At 46.3% G+C, this 16,806-nt stretch overlaps 1 protein-coding gene across 4 annotated transcripts in view; it reads right to left on the bottom strand.

Moving 5' to 3' along the window:
- Positions 1 to 16,806, bottom strand: part of ST6GAL1 (ST6 beta-galactoside alpha-2,6-sialyltransferase 1) — a 97,289-nt gene that overhangs the window by 16,811 nt on the left and 63,672 nt on the right. For all 4 annotated transcript variants that reach the window (XM_066619928.1, XM_066619927.1, XM_066619930.1 and 1 more), the window contains 2 exons: positions 4,097 to 4,745; positions 288 to 385 (listed from right to left, as the gene is read on the bottom strand). In XM_066619928.1, coding sequence (XP_066476025.1) covers positions 288 to 385; positions 4,097 to 4,700 — 702 coding nt within the window. In that variant the 5' untranslated portion in view covers positions 4,701 to 4,745. The remainder of the gene's footprint in view (positions 1 to 287; positions 386 to 4,096; positions 4,746 to 16,806) is intronic.

The raw sequence follows: 16,806 nt of genomic DNA, 5'->3' as shown, positions 1-16,806 counted from the left end.
CACAGGCAGATGCGTGTAGCCTCTGAGGGCTTCAGAAGAGCCTCTGGAGGTGAGTGGAGTCCAGCTCTCCTTGCCTCTGGAGGCTCCAGGTCAACCTGCACTGCGGATTCAAGGACCTGCAGTTGAAGAAATCCTTGGGGACTGAACTCGCAGATAACGCAGGCCACCTGTATTGCTGCAAAACCTAGACTCATTTTTCTTCTATCCTCACCCCTTAAAGCCTCTTATAGAACCCTTTGTTGTTCTTTATTCCTTTGTACACATACAACAGGCCAACTTTGACATACCTGGGAATTAACGAGGCGTATTGTCGTCTTCACCCCTACATCAGCTTCAAATCCTCTGGTAGGGGCTCCATTAAAGCGCAACACTGCATCATGGCTGTCTAAAAACAGTAAAGATGACACATGAGTTAAAGCCAACTAGCCCCAAAGTCTCTAAAACACTGGAACTCAACCGTACTGTAGCTTCAGAAAAAGCTAGTAAGGAGCTTTAGAGCCCGATCCTGAGGTCCGCAGCACGGACCTCAGTCGCAAATGTGCTGTAAGGCACATTTGCGGGGCTTACCGCCGGGCTCCCACTGAAGCTAGCCCAGCTCCGACTGGCACTGAGCCAGTGTGCAGCGGCCGCCTGGGTTCCGTGGCTCGGCGGTCTCCTGGACTGCCAGGCTGTGGAACGGGAGATGGGGGGATGGTTGGGGGAATGGGGGAGGCATTCCAGGAAGGGGGGAGGCGTGGCTGGGGGCATGGGGGAGGCGTGTCGGGGAGGGGGAAAGGCGGATCCGCAGAGCCGAGCTCCGCAGGATCCAAGGTGCTCGGGCAGGGCTACTCACTCTACACGAGCGCCTTTACTTTAGTGGCGACCAAAAGGTCACCACTAAAGTGAGTAGCCCCATTGTGGGGCTGCTTCCCTTACTCGGGGGAAGGGGACGAATGTTCCATTCTCCCAAAGAGCCTCCAGCGGTAGCGCAGGAGGCGTAGGATCCAGCGGGAGCTCTCCATGGAGCTGCCGGGTCCCGGAGCTCCGGGCAGCTCAGGCTTGGGCTGCGCGTCTTCTCACAATCAAACTCCTCTCTTTGAGCCTGAGAAGATTATATCAACTAATATCCTAATTAGCTTCATGGGATGTGCTCCCCCAGTTTTGTCCCCATTTGAGATAATTCAGCCTGCTCTTAAGTCTGCAAGTGTACCTATTTATTTGCATATTTACACACCACCTTTCCATGTAAACACACTTAAGGTGTCTCAAAATCAAAATCTTTTTCTGATTATTATTGCTTATAAACAAAACAAAACAAAACATTTCTTTCTGGATCTTTATTAAAAGTCTGGTAAACCTAGGTGGGTCCTGTTAGAGTGTCATTTTTTTAAAAAAATTGGTGCTAAAATGTTTGGGAACCACTGGATTACATCATGCTGTCTACTCCCAAATAGATACACTTTAGTTGAGAACTCACTAATTTATTTACTGAAAAGTCATTTTTCCTAGACCGCTACAGTACAGGAGAATGTGGCAATGTCTGAACTTCTATTCCACAGAGGCAGAGAAGCCTGGAAAACTACCCTTCTGCAGTTCTGAGGTTCTGTTTGAGCTGATGGAATACACCAATGGCCTCATCCTATCTAAGTTCCATTGAAATGCATATATTTCCAGTAGAAGCAATCTATCCTTTTCTCCATAGTGGGGGTGCAAAGAAGCGAATGTTATTTATCTCTCTAGGCTGCTAGATGTCTCCTCAAGGAAAGGAGAAATTCATTCACTTCTTCTGGGATAAGCCCCAGCAGGTCCTATGGGGCTATTTGGACTTGCGCCAACAAAATCACTGGTACAAGTTCAAGCAGTCCTATGTCAGGAAATCAGGCCCTGGGGTTGGTAGAATATGGCAGCAGCCACTGCCACTATTCCCATGCCCCTCCCAGGCCTGATCCACCCCCACCCTCTCCCACCTCCATTACACCCCTCCCCACCTGCCCTCTCTCCATTGGCCCGCAGAGCACATACCTGCTTAGAATTGGGCTGTTAAACTTGAAAGCATTTTAACCTGTTGATTTTAAGCTATCCGTTTTATTGGAACTTAATCATAACACCAAATCAATTAGGGTGCAGGTACTCAACCCTTATGTTACTGTAAACCCCCCTCAAAAGAATATAGAACTGTAAAGTGACCCCACCTTTTCAATAGCTAGTTGCAACCCACATTTTGAGAACTCCTGGAATAAGACAGTTGATCCACCTATGCAAGTATTGCCTTGCACTTTGTGGAAGCAGCTTTCTGGGGATCAGGCAAGGGTCTCCCCCAGCTCTACCTGGAGATTCCATGAACTGAACGCAGTTTATTTATTTTGGTATTTATATACCCCCTTTCTCATGGACTCGAGGTAGTTTATATAGGCAGGTTGAACATAAATCCCGTTTTCCAGAGGGAATTTTTACAAATATTATTCTATGAGAAAGTTTTATAGAAACTCTGTTTCTTCAGATGTTTCCTTTCACAGTGCAGCAGTGCAAACCAGTCAAACTGGTTGCAGTTCCTAAACTCTCACAGGCAGCTGCACCAAGCTTCCGACCAGTTTCCACTTTTTTCCAGCTGACTTCTCCACACTCCAGAGATACACCAGTGGCCTCTCACTCTCTCACAGTCCTATTGGCTAGAGCCGCTAACAGAATGTGTGTTCTACTGGCAGCCAGTTGCGTGCCTACCATTGGGTTTGATGGGGCAAATGTCCCAGGCGCTGGCCACGAGGACCCCGCGGAAGCCTCTCTGAGACTCCCGACGGGGGCGGAAACTATTCTTCCAGTTTGCCAGAAGCATAGTTTATAGCGCCGGGGAGCATCATAGAGGTTTCCCTGACTTGGGAGGAGGTCGCGCGAGGTTCTGTAAGCCTCTGGTGAGTGGGGGGGGTGGATATCTGCACAGGGGGCGGTGATATCCTGCGGGGGGCACCATCACGGAGCTTTGACACGGGTGCAGGGCTGCGGAGGTCCGCGGCTGCTGGCAGCAACTGCTGAAGAAGTCCTTTCTAGCAGTGAGCTGAGTAGAGCACTGCTGGGACCCTGGTGAAAGGCCAGAACCTTCCCGCACACATCATCAGCTCTCCTGTTACTTGCTGGAGCAGGTAAGCCAGTGGGAGAGGCAGGAGGCATGGGTGGAGGGCTGAACAGGAGATTGGAGGAAGCTAAACTGGGTGGGGAAGGGGCAGAGCTGCAGGAGGGGATGATCTGCTGGCAACTGGATCCTATTCCCCTTTCCTGAAGCCTCCCCTTCCCCTTTCTCTCCTTGGACTTGCGCTAGCAAAATTGCTAGTGTAGTCCGAGAAGACCCATTGCAGAGCGGGAGGCTTACATAGAAGTAAGGGGATTTAAATTACCTTTCCCTGCTGAAGCCTCCCAATTCACCCCCGCTGGATACGTTTGTGGTTTTGGGGTGGCTGCACCATTGGGGGGATAGGACTGAGCTGTCAGTCTCTCAGTCTTCCATCTAAGCAGTTGAGGGTGCAATCCTAACCCCTTATGTCAGTGCTTTACAGCACTGACATAAGGGCAGTGCAACTCTGAGGTAAGGGAACAAACATTCCCTTACTTTGAGGAGGACTCCGTGAGTGCCCCCCAACTGCAGGATGCAGCACATGCCCCATTGGCACTGCTATGCCAGTACTGGAAAGCGCTGACATAAGGGTTAGGATTGCGCCCTGATCCTGTTTAGCTTTTCAGACAAGGCAACAGCTCAATCTCCAGAGCATACCACCTATCCTTCAGAGCCTTATGACTGCCTCCCAAGCTGCTTGCAACCCTTCCCACCATGGGTCATGACCCACATTCTGAGAATGTGAATTAAGATTCACATTCAGTGTGAATTCTGAATTAAGATACTAATTTTAATGTGCTGGGAAGAGTATCATCAAGTGTACTCTCCATTCTCACATGTGTGGTCTTAAAGACATTTATGGTTACAGAGCACTGAAGGGGAAGAAAATGTATCCAATCAATACAGAATACATTATTATTTCCAAATTCTCCAAAATACTGAAAATCCCAAAAGTCAAAGATTGTTAACAATATTTTGTTTCTTTTGTTTTAAAAGGAGGATAACACAAACCTATTTCTGGTCCCAAGCGGGATGATTTTATGGATCCTGCTGAAGACACGACTGCACAACGGCCCAGCTGGCCCACTTCGGTACTGATGTTTCTCCTCGGAAGTACTGCCTCCCATTCTGATGTACTGAAGGGACCATCTAATTTACTGATCATCTGAAAATTCAGTCGTTTCCGGAGTTGGCACAACACCTCCTCTGGGCTATGTTTAACAGCATTCTTCGGTCCAGTATAACTCACATGATATTTGTTTATAGACAGATAGTTCTTCCTCACCTTTTGCAGTCTAAGGATGAGATTTTTGGAAGAACTGTTCTTATTCCACACTTTTATAGCTGGCATTACAGAGACATTTTTTTTAGCTGCCACTTGGACTGTTTTGGTGGGTAAGGGGGCATCAGTTGTGCCAGGGGCAGCAGCATCCTGGACAGTGTGTAGTTTTGAGGTGCGCCATATCCATATCTTCAAGGGTAAATGACCCTGGCTATCTGTTTTTAGAGTGAAAAAAGATCCTTTCTGTGTTTCCTTCCATAAACAAATTGTCAGAACCAGAAGAAATGCCAGGAGAGCGTACATCCATTTTCTAAGCAAGTTAACATGAGTCATAATGTACAGTGCATCAAGTTGGGAACATCAGGCTGGAAGATGGACCTGAAAAATGAAACAAAAAAGCATTAAAAAGAGAGAAAATAAGGAAAATATTCAAAATGTTTAACCATTTGCAACCTTCTCAGTCAACAGTGAGGCTGGGAACCAAGGGAAAGCCTCAACTGAATAGAAGACACTTTTTCAAAAGCAAATCTCCCCCATGGCTACACTTATCCCCAAGAGACATTATTAATGTAAGCTTTAATGGCAGCTGGAGCTCGTCAACTTGCTATTAGTACAGCAAGCAACCCATCTTCCCATCTTAATCCTGATAGAGTAGCAGATGAGGCAATATTGTTGCAAAGGGATTTGTGAACTCTGCATTCATGTGGAACTTCTTCATCACCTATCTAGAACACATATGCCTCTGGGGCATATGTGCCTTACATGCCTTATATGCCTCTGGGGCATAAGTCATGGGAGTGTCCTCGATGCAAGGAGCTCCAGGCTCTCAGGGAACGCGTCCGCTCCCTTGAAGCCTTGGTGGCCGACCTGGAGAAGCGCAGGCAGCCAGAGGAGGACCGTGGGGAGACTTCTGGGGACGATCAGGCTTCGTCCCAACCTCAGGCGTGCAGCTCCTCAGCTGCCCGGGTGGGAAGTCTCGGGACTGGAGGACGTCATCCTGGAGAGGAGGGAAACAATCCCCTAGGGGGGAACCCTTCTCCAGGGGATGGGCCCGTATCCGAGCGCACTCGGGATACTCCTCGGCAGGAGGGGGGTCGGGGGCTTCTTGTAGTGGGGGATTCGATTATTAGAAACATAGAGAGGGGGGTTTGCGACGGATGTGAGGACCGCATGGTGACTTGCCTGCCTGGTGCGAAGGTTGCGGACATCACTTCTCGTCTAGACAGGCTAGTAGACAGTGCTGGGGGAGAGGTAGCGGCTGTGGTGCATGTCGGCACCAACGATGTGGGCAAGTGTAGCTGGGAGGTCCTGGAGGCCAAATTTAGGCTTTTAGGCAGGAAGCTGAAAGCCAGGACCTCAAAGGTAGCGTTCTCTGAAGTGCTACCTGTTCCACGCGCAGGGCCAGCTAGGCAGGCGGAGATCAGGGGTCTCAATGTGTGGATGAGACGGTGGTGTAGGGAGGAGGGGTTTAGATTCGTTAGGCACTGGGGAACATTTTGGGACAAGCGGGGCCTGTACAAGAGGGACGGGCTCCATTTGAACCAGAATGGAACCAGACTGCTGGCGCATAACATTAAAAAGGTGGCAGAGCAGCTTTTAAACTAATCCCTGGGGGAAGGCCGACAGGAGCCGAGGGGCATCCGGTTCGGGACTCCTCATCCCTATGGGATGAGGATGGGGAGGTTAGAGAACAACAAGACAAAGGCAGGGTAGGAGAAGAAATTGGGAAAGGTAGGGTGATGGAATGTGATAGACGGTTTGGCACAATGAGAGGATGCGGGGACAAAGGAGCGAATAAGCAGCCCATCCTGGGGCATTCCGTGTATAAATGCTTTTATGCGAATGCCCAAAGTCTACGAGCAAAGGTGGGAGAACTGGAATGTCTGGTGACAAGGGAAAATATTGACATAGTGGGCATAACAGAAACCTGGTGGAATGCGGAGAATCAGTGGGATACTGCAATCCCGGGCTATAAACTCTACAGGAGGGACAGGCAGGGGCGTGTTGGAGGTGGGGTGGCCCTTTATGTTAAGGAAGGGATAGAATCCAGCAAAGTAGAGATTGAAGGTGGGTCCAACTCCACCGTAGAATCTCTGTGGGTTAAATTACCAGGCTTGTGCAGCAATGTAATACTGGGGGCGTGCTATCGTCCTCCAGACCAGAAATCAGATGGGGACCTTGAAATGAGGAAACAGATCAGGGAGGTGACAAGGAAGGACAGGGTTGTAATCATGGGGGACTTCAATTATCCTCATATTGACTGGGTCAATTTGTGTTCTGGTCACGATAAGTTAACCGGATTTCTTGACGTGCTAAATGACTGTGGCTTAGATCAGCTAGTCACGGAGCCCACCAGAGGACAGGTGACTCTGGATTTAATTTTGTGCGGTACGCAGGACCTGGTTAGAGATGTAAACGTTACTGAGCGATTGGGGAACAGTGATCATGCTGCGATCCGTTTTGACGTGAACGTTGGGGGAAGAATACCAGGCAAATCTCTAACAAAAACCCTTGACTTCCGACGGGCGGACTTCCCTCAAATGAGGAGGCTGGTTAGAAGGAGGTTGAAAGGGAGGGTAAAAAGAGTCCAGTCTCTCCAGAGTGCATGGAGGCTGCTTAAAACAACAGTAATAGAGGCCCAGCAGAGGTGTATACCGCAAAGAAAGAAGGGTTCCACTAAATCCAGGAGAGTGCCCGCATGGCTAACCAGCCAAGTTAGAGAGGCTGTGAAGGGCAAGGAAGCTTCCTTCCGTAAATGGAAGTCTTGCCCTAATGAAGAGAATAAAAAGGAACATAAACTGTGGCAAAAGAAATGTAAGAAGGTGATAGGGGAGGCCAAGCGAGACTATGAGGAACGCATGGCCAGCAACATTAAGGGGAATAATAAAAGCTTCTTCAAATATGTTAGAAGCAGGAAACCCGCCAGAGAAGCAGTTGGCCCTCTGGATGGTGAGGGAGGGAAAGGGGAGATAAAAGGAGACTTAGAGATGGCAGAGAAATTAAATGAGTTCTTTGCATCTGTCTTCACGGCAGAAGACCTCGGGCAGATACGGTCCCTCCTAACCGAGGAGTTAAGTCAGATAGAGGTTAAAAGAGAAGATGTTTCAGACCTCATTGATAAATTAAAGATCAATAAGTCACCGGGCCCTGATGGCATCCACCCAAGGGTTATTAAGGAATTGAAGAATGAAGTTGCTGATCTCTTGACTAAGGTATGCAACTTGTCCCTCAAAACGGCCACAGTGCCAGAAGATTGGAGGATAGCAAATGTCACGCCTATTTTTAAAAAGGGAAAGAGGGGGGACCCGGGAAACTATAGGCCGGTCAGCCTAACATCCATACCGGGCAAGTTGGTGGAATGCCTCATCAAAGATAGGATCTCAAAACACATAGACGAACAGGCCTTGCTGAGGGAGAGTCAGCATGGCTTCTGTAAGGGTAAGTCTTGCCTCACAAACCTTATAGAATTCTTTGAAAAGGTCAACAGGCATGTGGATGCGGGAGAACCCGTGGACATTATATATCTGGACTTTCAGAAGGCGTTTGACACGGTCCCTCACCAAAGGCTACTGAAAAAGCTCCACAGTCAGGGAATTAGAGGACAGGTCCTCTCGTGGATTGAGAACTGGTTGGAGGCCAGGAAGCAGAGAGTGGGTGTCAATGGGCAATTTTCACAATGGAGAGAGGTGAAAAGCGGTGTGCCCCAAGGATCTGTCCTGGGACCGGTGCTTTTCAACCTCTTCATAAATGACCTGGAGACAGGGTTGAGCAGTGAAGTGGCTAAGTTTGCAGACGACACCAAACTTTTCCGAGTGGGAAAGACCAGAAGTGATTGTGAGGAGCTCCAGAAGGATCTCTCCAGACTGGCAGAATGGGCAGCAAAATGGCAGATGCGCTTCAATGTCAGTAAGTGTAAAGTCATGCACATTGGGGCAAAAAATCAAAACTTTAGATATAGGCTGATGGGTTCTGAGCTGTCTGTGACAGATCAGGAGAGAGATCTTGGGGTGGTGGTGGACAGGTCGATGAAAGTGTCGACCCAATGTGCGGTGGCAGTGAAGAAGGCCAATTCTATGCTTGGGATCATTAGGAAGGGTATTGAGAACAAAACGGTTAGTATTATAATGCCGTTGTACAAATCGATGGTAAGGCCACACCTGGAGTATTGTGTCCAGTTCTGGTCGCCGCATCTCAAAAAAGACATAGTGGAAATGGAAAAGGTGCAAAAGAGAGCGACTAAGATGATTACGGGGCTGGGGCACCTTCCTTATGAGGAAAGGCTACGGCGTTTGGGCCTCTTCAGCCTAGAAAAGAGACGCTTGAGGGGGGACATGATTGAGACATACAAAATTATGCAGGGGATGGACAGAGTGGATAGGGAGATGCTCTTTACACTCTCACATAATACCAGAACCAGGGGACATCCACTAAAATTGAGTGTTGGGCGGGTTAGGACAGACAAAAGAAAATATTTCTTTACTCAGCGCATGGTCGGTCTGTGGAACTCCTTGCCACAGGATGTGGTGCTGGCGTCTAGCCTAGACGCCTTTAAAAGGGGATTGGACGAGTTTCTGGAGGAAAAATCCGTTATGGGGTACAAGCCATGATGTGTATGCGCAACCTCCTGATTTTAGGAATGGGTTAAGTCAGAATGCCAGATGTAGGGAGAGCACCAGGATGAGGTCTCTTGTTATCTGGTGTGCTCCCTGGGGCATTTGGTGGGCCGCTGTGAGATACAGGAAGCTGGACTAGATGGGCCTATGGCCTGATCCAGTGGGGCTGTTCTTATGTTCTTATGTTATGTTCTTACATGCTCTAGCTGGAAATTAATTTCATGTGGGCATGTATATCACTGCTGTGGCCATCATAAATACAGAACCAGCCATTACAACATTCTGGTACCTGGTGGAGGGACAGTTCATGCCCAATCAGCCATCACTTACAGGCCAACCCAATCCGCTTGCTTACTCCAAGACCTGTGGGTGTAGCATGTGATATACCATTGCAGCAGCCTCTGCACTGGTCTGTGGAGCAGTGCCACTGGTGCAAGGCCCAGACAGTTGTACATCGTCAACACCGCCCTGCAGATCGGCTTCTGCCACAGTTTTGTTTGTGATGGGGGCGGATCGGGGTGGGAATTGGGCTGTAATGAGGATGGATCAGGGCAGATCTTGGCAGCCACCAAATCTTATATCACTATCCCAGGCCTGACACACACCCTTCCACAGAACAGATATATGCCAGCAAAAGAGCTTGAATAGACAGGAGTAAGCCTATAGGGGACCAGGCAGCAGCTGAAGAGGTAAGCAAAATTTTTCTTTACTTATCTTGTCCAGCCAGTCCTGCTGTTGTGCAGGATACAGCATCTGCTGCACCAGTTGCCCTAAATGCTACATGCCAGTGGGAACATGAGCCATCCATTCCAGCATGGATGTGACGATGCCCTGATCAGATCATTGGTCCATATCTCCCAATGGCTGTTGCTGGTATCTACTTTGTCTCTCCTACCTCCTTTTTTTAAGATTTTAATCCCTTTCGCAGCATGGCACTACCTTCTTAATACTTAAGAAGTAATACTTCTTAATACTTGCTATTTAAATCACTTTGAGAACTGTTGTTGAAAAGCAGTGCATAAATATTCTTAATAACAGCAATGATGTGTTCATCTCTATTATGTAATATATTTAGAACAGGCTCCATGTAACTCAACCGTTGCGTATTTTGTCTGTCTTCTGTCATTAGAAGTTAATGAGTTTCTAAGTGAGAAAAAAGTGCCTATTAATGGTCACTTCCTGCTTAATGCCTGCTTAATTCCTGCTTCCACCCTCAGCAGGTGCCATGAATGCTATTTGGCCCTCTGACACACCTGATATAGATGGAGGGCATGGAATCCCCCAGGATCTCAGGAACTGCTATGGTAGGGGAACTCTTGGTTTCTACCAGATTGAGGTTGGTTCCCAGGTTGTCTCCAAGTTTGACACTTCAAGCTGCTTTCTGACAGTAGCCAACTGTCAGTGCAACCTTATGTCCTTCACTTATTTATTATTCATTCATTTCTCTCATTTGTATTCCATCCAAATCCTGGTGAAGTAAGCAAGGCTGAAAGGGAAAGAGTGGCTGGCCCAAGGTCACCCACTGAGCTTCAGGATCCAAGCAGGCATTCAAACCTAGATTCTCCAGTCCAAATCCATTAACATTCCTATTAAGCATCACTCTTTGAAAGTCCTTGGATATTCTGAACTGATTCTGTCTGGATCATATTAGTGCATGAATCATAAGTGGAAATAATCTGCAGGCTGCTGTCTAGACTACACAATTACCTGCAACTCTGGTGGACAGGAAAGAGCAATATTTTCTCTGCCTGATCCATTTCTCCAGGATGCAAAGAATCCAGGGAGATTCCGATTATACATTCTATGATCTGTTACAAGATCGATAGGGCACTCTCAGTTGCATAAGAATACCACTTCAATTAGGTGGGTTTGGAGAAGAGAAAGAAATTAGTTGACTAAACCAAGAGAAGTACAGTGGGAAGGATTTCCTTGAAGAGACAGTGACAACCCAACCCTCCCATAACAAACCTCTGGCTTGCATAAATGTACTATCTTTGTATGCAAAGTAAATCCTGGAATGAGCAACAACAAGAATTCAAACTAAATGGTTTGCATAAAGGTCAAGCAAAGGTGACTTCTGAACTGCAAGAGAATATTTGCTACTCAAAATTCACTATGCAGGTTGCTTAGCAAATATGATGTTATGAAAAGAGCTTCCCACTACAGGACTGGAATAGTTTGAAGGATTCCACCCCCACACATGCACACATACCTTGCTTGGGCTATGTGTTTTAATGGAATAGAATGATAAGGACTTTCTTCCAGGGTCCACTACATACCCTTTGGTTTCCAGAGGCAATGATGACAGCTATATTGTGTGAATACATCAAGAAGAAGGGACAGGGATTGGAACTTTGATCTACAGGCAAATAATAAGGCAAATTGATGGGCTACGTTGAGATCTAGGGCTGGTCCCTCCAACCTGACTCAGCCGCAGACCTCCGCAGCCCCGCGCCCGGGGCAAAGCTCTGCAACGGCGCCCTCCCCATGGGCTATCACCGCCCCCCTCAGGCAGAAATCTGCCCCCCCTCACCAGAGGCTCACAGAGCCTTGTGCAACCTCCTCCCATGCCAGGGAATCCTCTGTGAGGTTCCTCGGCACTATAAACTGTGCTCCCGGCAAATCGGAAGCACAATTTCCATCCTGTCGGGAGCCTCAGAGAGGCTTCCGCGGGGCCCTAGAGGCTGGTGCTCGGGGCATTTGCCCCAGGTCAGCCTATGGCAGGCATGCAACTGACCTGACTGCTCCCATCTCCTCAGGGTTAGTCAATCATTAAATCTAAGTGCAATGGAAGCACTGATGTAACAAGAATTCAAACTACAGGTTTATCCTCCTTACCCACGAATCTGTCCCAATGCAGGCCAAATCCATGTCAGGAGGGGTCGACCTGTAGGTGGCCTGGGACCCGGGGAGGCTGAGTGCTGTGGGAGGCTGTGGTGTTTTTCAGCATCCATGGGCGTTCTGGGAATGGAACCCCTGCAGATGCCGAGGAACAACTGTCAATGGTTTACATTAAGGTCAAGAAAAGGGTGACTTTTGAACTGCAAGCTTCCCAAAGAGAATGTTTGCTACTCAGAATTCAATACTTCCCCCGGCCCTACTATGCAGGTTGCTTAGGAAACGTGATGCTTTTGTTACAGTGATGTAACAGTTTGGAATGGACCACACATTCAGATAATGCGTGGTAGAGAATTCCTAGGAGTGTACCACCTGAAACTGCAGAAAGGGAGTACATGTCTCAATGTTCACTCACAACAAATCTGAAAATAAGTATGACAAGGACAGGATTCCAGTTGATCCATCTCCCAGACACGTTTTTGTTTTTTAATGCATGGAGAGGCTTTTCTTTTTCTACACACAGGCCATTCAAACATATACTATCCCACCTGCAGAGTAATGGTAAAGTCCTAGGAACTCAGTGTCACATGATTGACCCACATTAATAATTGACTCGTAGGCTGTAATCCTAGTATAAGTGCTTACCTGCATGTAGGTTCCACTGAACTCAGTGGGGCTTACTTCTCAGTAGACAGGCACAGGATTGAGCACTAGCATGGAGTCCAACTCTGAGGAGGGAGGAGCAGTCATGTTGAAGGGATAAGCCCCAGATCAAGTCTTAGGTCTCACCACCAGCTACCAGCTTCAAAACCCCAGAACTGGAAACTCCAAAACGAGCACCCATTTTGCCAGAGCCTGAGCCGCTCAAAGTACCAGCTCCTCCTGACCCAGGACTGTAGAACTCCTGTGAGGCAGCATCAGCAACAGGCGAGGAAGGATGCACTGGAGCCAAGAAGTACAAGAATCCAGGGTAGTAGGCTGCCCCTTTAATGCTCTCTGCTCTCCTGGCAGAATGACAGAGCCGGGCAGGGGGCAGTTTGAACCTCAAGTTTGCAGCAGAAGTTCCATTTTCCTGCACCCATAAACAACCCTGTCCTGGAACACTAGGCCCCAAAAGGATTGGGATCTAAGTAAATTAATGGATTCAGGATCAGGTTCTTAACAGTGCAATCCTAAGCAATCCTACTCAGAAGTCTCATTGACTTCAGTGGGGTTTAAACCCAGGAAAGTGCAGAAAGGACTGCAGCTTTACAGTCCAATCCTATGCATGTCTACTCAGAAGTAAGTCCCATTAGAGTCAAAGGAGCTTACTCTCAGGGGCTTGCTTCTGATGGTCACCTTTTCTGCTTTCCTGTTTTTAGCATGATGAGCATTTAAATGTTAAAAATTTTTAAATTTTGTTTGTACGGGTAATGTTGCTACATTTTGTTCATGCTGGTCTTTGACTGTATTAATAAATTGACTTGACTCGACTCCCAGGAAAGCGTGGATAGGATTGGGCTATTAGCGATTTACAGTACTGTACCCTACACACTTACAGAAATGAAGAACTACTAGTGACAATCGCTCTAAACCAAGGTGATGAAATCTTATCCGAACTACTGTGTCTTCAAAGCATGTTAATTGGATGACAGATTTGGTTCCTACTGTTGGAGAAACGTGAAGGTAGAACAGACCTGGTCAGCATTAAAGCATCATTCACTGTGTTTCCACCTCCGCACCACCTGGTCTCTTCTAAGAATCCAGTACTTCAGAGCAATGAGATTTCTAACAAAGGTGGGAGACCATGTCATAGAGAACTAGGAACTCTTAGAAATGAGAGGCAAGAAGCAGAATGGTCTTCAAAAAAATGCAGAGTTTATTGCTGAAGTGCTTTCTTTGCAGATGATCACAGACTGCTGTCCTCTCCTTTTTAGCATCCTCCCTGCCAGAGCCCCCACTCCAACTAGAGAGCAAGGTGCTTGGCTAAAGCCAGAGACATCACTAGGGTTTGCATCTCCTGGTGCAAGAGCTTATTGTATCACCTCCATGATGGACTTCTTCCCATACCAGACCACCATGCAGAATAAATTACAATATTATACGCACAACCTAGATGCAGTGGCATCACTAGGGTTGGTGTCACCTCCATTAACTTTATTTATTTTAATAAACAGCAATACACGTAACCCAACAAATCAGTAAACAACCAAACACAAGTGGCCAACTTCATGACACACAACTGAATAAGAGTTCTAATGTTAGCTCTGATATATGGAAATGAGAGCTGACTCACACTAATAACTTATTGGTTCGCTGCTGTATCATAACAACACCTCATCAGCTCTCAGAACAATTAGTCTCATTGTTCAGTTAAGGAAATCCACTTTTTGTTACAATTGTTACAATTGTGATTTCCGTTTCTGGTTATCTGGCTATAATGTTTGATACACTACATTTATTTCAGCATGGTTTGTTTCACTGCATTCTGCATTAAATTACACATCAAATGATATAACATGATGTATTTTTCAAAAATACCACAATTTTACCATTTTTGCCAATAGTAGTGTCAGCCCCCCCCCCAACTGCACCCCCCTAGCAATGTCACTGGCTAAAGCTGCTTCCTGTCTTCACAGCACAAACTCTCTCCAACAGAAGACTTGTGTATGCAGAGGGGATAAGTGCAGAGTGTGGTCTCTGTCTGCTGTTCCCCCTTCCTTGAAACCATCCTTCCTTCAGTGGGGAATTGGGAGGGGATGGTATCTGGTTGAAGCTGCTTCCTGTCTCCACAACACAAATTTGTCACAGCTGAGGCTGTATAGAAATAAAGATCTGGAAGTTTTAAATAAAGCTCCTGAGCTCTTTATGGTAACTTTACAGACTTAAGTTTGGTTAGGATTCAATATGGAGATACTTCCATTATTAGTCATAAACTTATTGTTATGTTGGTGGTTGAATGTGTTGGCTGCTGGTTTTATTTTTGTGCATATTTTTTTTGAGCTGGCTATATTTCCTGGTTTTATATTCAAATTATGGTTATGAAGCAGACTGAATTATGGAAGCCTGAAGTTTTTCTGTATTTGGTTTGACATCTTATCAAGACTTTTAAAAATTATCTCTTTAAAAAAAACTGATCTTGACTGAATGAGTAGGAGTTTAAAAGGAAGGCTTATGGGTAGTTAATAAAAACTTATTACTTGCAAGCACCTACTTCTCTTTCATCTTTAGAAGTATGGGTGCAACCCCTGTAAACGAAACATTGGCGCAATGGCTGAAGGTAAACGCCTCAGAAGTGATTTAAAGAAAGTCATGATAATATGGATCCTGCAGAAAATGCGGCACCTGGAAGTGGATCCATTTCAAGGGGTTGTTCAGTGGTGACAAGGACACATACATTTGGCTGAATGGCTTGGCCACAGCTGGCATGCCTGACACAGAGGATCTTCAGTCTGCACCAGCAAAATAGCTGGCGCAAAATAGCTGATGCAGACTTGAGTAGCCCCATTGCAGGCTACTGCAGCCTTACTTGGGGGAAGGGCACGTTTGTCCCCTTCCTTTGAGGAGGCCTCTGGTACCATTTTGGTGCCGCTGCACCTGGTGGCGCTGGCAGCCACAGGACTGGGCTGCCACTCATGAGCCGTAATAGTTTCACTCTCACAGACGTGGATTAGCTTTGTAAAAACAGACTTGTAATAAGAATGCCCATTATTAGATGGATAGACATTTACTAATGTACTTATCTAATGGCTGCCAACTTTAATTATCAACCACAAGTATCTCCTGATGCCTCTCTCATGTCCTGAAGTAGTTCATAATCTAAATCTTCAGTATAAATTGCTACTCCATTTGTCTTAGTCGAGTCTGAAGCAAAATGCCCATTCCCAATTTATCGTATTTCAAGAGATGTTCAAGAGTTTTTTCCATAAATGTTTGTTGAAGGAATACCAAATACACCTTTTCTGCATACAGTTTTCTAAACATCTGCCACTTTTTGGAAGGGCTATTTTGCCCCTTAGCATTAACTGATACCCTAATTATAAAAAATGCTAAATACCAAATCAAACCTAAAAATGAAAAAATCAGAACAAAATATGTTAAACTCATACCTGGATATAAATACTCCAAAGTCTCATAAGGAAATGCAAGCTCATACACACACAATTCAGTATAGAATTATAATCTAATGACATTAAGAGAGAATGGGGACTTTAATAACCTAAGGCCGCAAACGTAACCAATTTTCCAGCACTTACATAAGGGCAATGCAACTCCAAGGTAAGGGAACAAACATTGCCCTACCTTGAGGAGGCCTCCATCACTGCCCCCCCCCAACTGCAGGAGGCAGCACACGCCCCACTGGCACAGCTATGCCAGTGCTGGAAAGTTGGTCAGGATTGTGCCCTAAACCTTCCTTAATAACCTAAAACTCTTCTCCATTTTCTGCACCTTCTGATTTTATTACCTGGACTCTCAGCTGTCCCTATCTACAGGGAAGGGCTTTATTCCTACAGGACAGTATGTTTGCTTGATCTACAGTTATACATACTAGCTTTAAAATCATCCACTATATAGCTGAGCAATCTTCCCTCTTACAATATATAGTTACTGTCCTTTGTAAAAAGATTAGTTTGAAAGGAAATCCACATTGATAACTGTAAGTTCTGGAATAGGCTGTTAGTATGGCCAACACAGAAAACTGTAAATAGCTATCTGAACCACAGAAAGTCTTCCTCACAAATGCAGTAGACTACATAAAAAGTGGGAAAATGCTGATTAAAGCAAAACTAGAACAGCACAAGGGGGGTATCTTGCTTTAATTCAGGCATTTGATTGTGCTATAAATTGATGGACAGACATCTGGTATTTGTGCCTAGGAAACTAGTTTAAATATGAGGAAAAAAAAATCATGCAAATAATGATGGAAAAGCTTTCTAGGAATCTCAGCGATTTCAGAAGCAAATGCAAACTGTTTTGATCATTGCATGAATGTAAAAACTGACCTCACT

The sequence above is a fragment of the Tiliqua scincoides genome, chromosome 3, assembly GCF_035046505.1.
Source record: "Tiliqua scincoides isolate rTilSci1 chromosome 3, rTilSci1.hap2, whole genome shotgun sequence".
In the NCBI taxonomy this organism is placed as follows: Eukaryota; Metazoa; Chordata; class Lepidosauria; order Squamata; family Scincidae; genus Tiliqua; species Tiliqua scincoides.
Note: the sequence above shows the minus strand (reverse complement) of the source record. Positions and strands in the feature narration are given on the sequence as shown.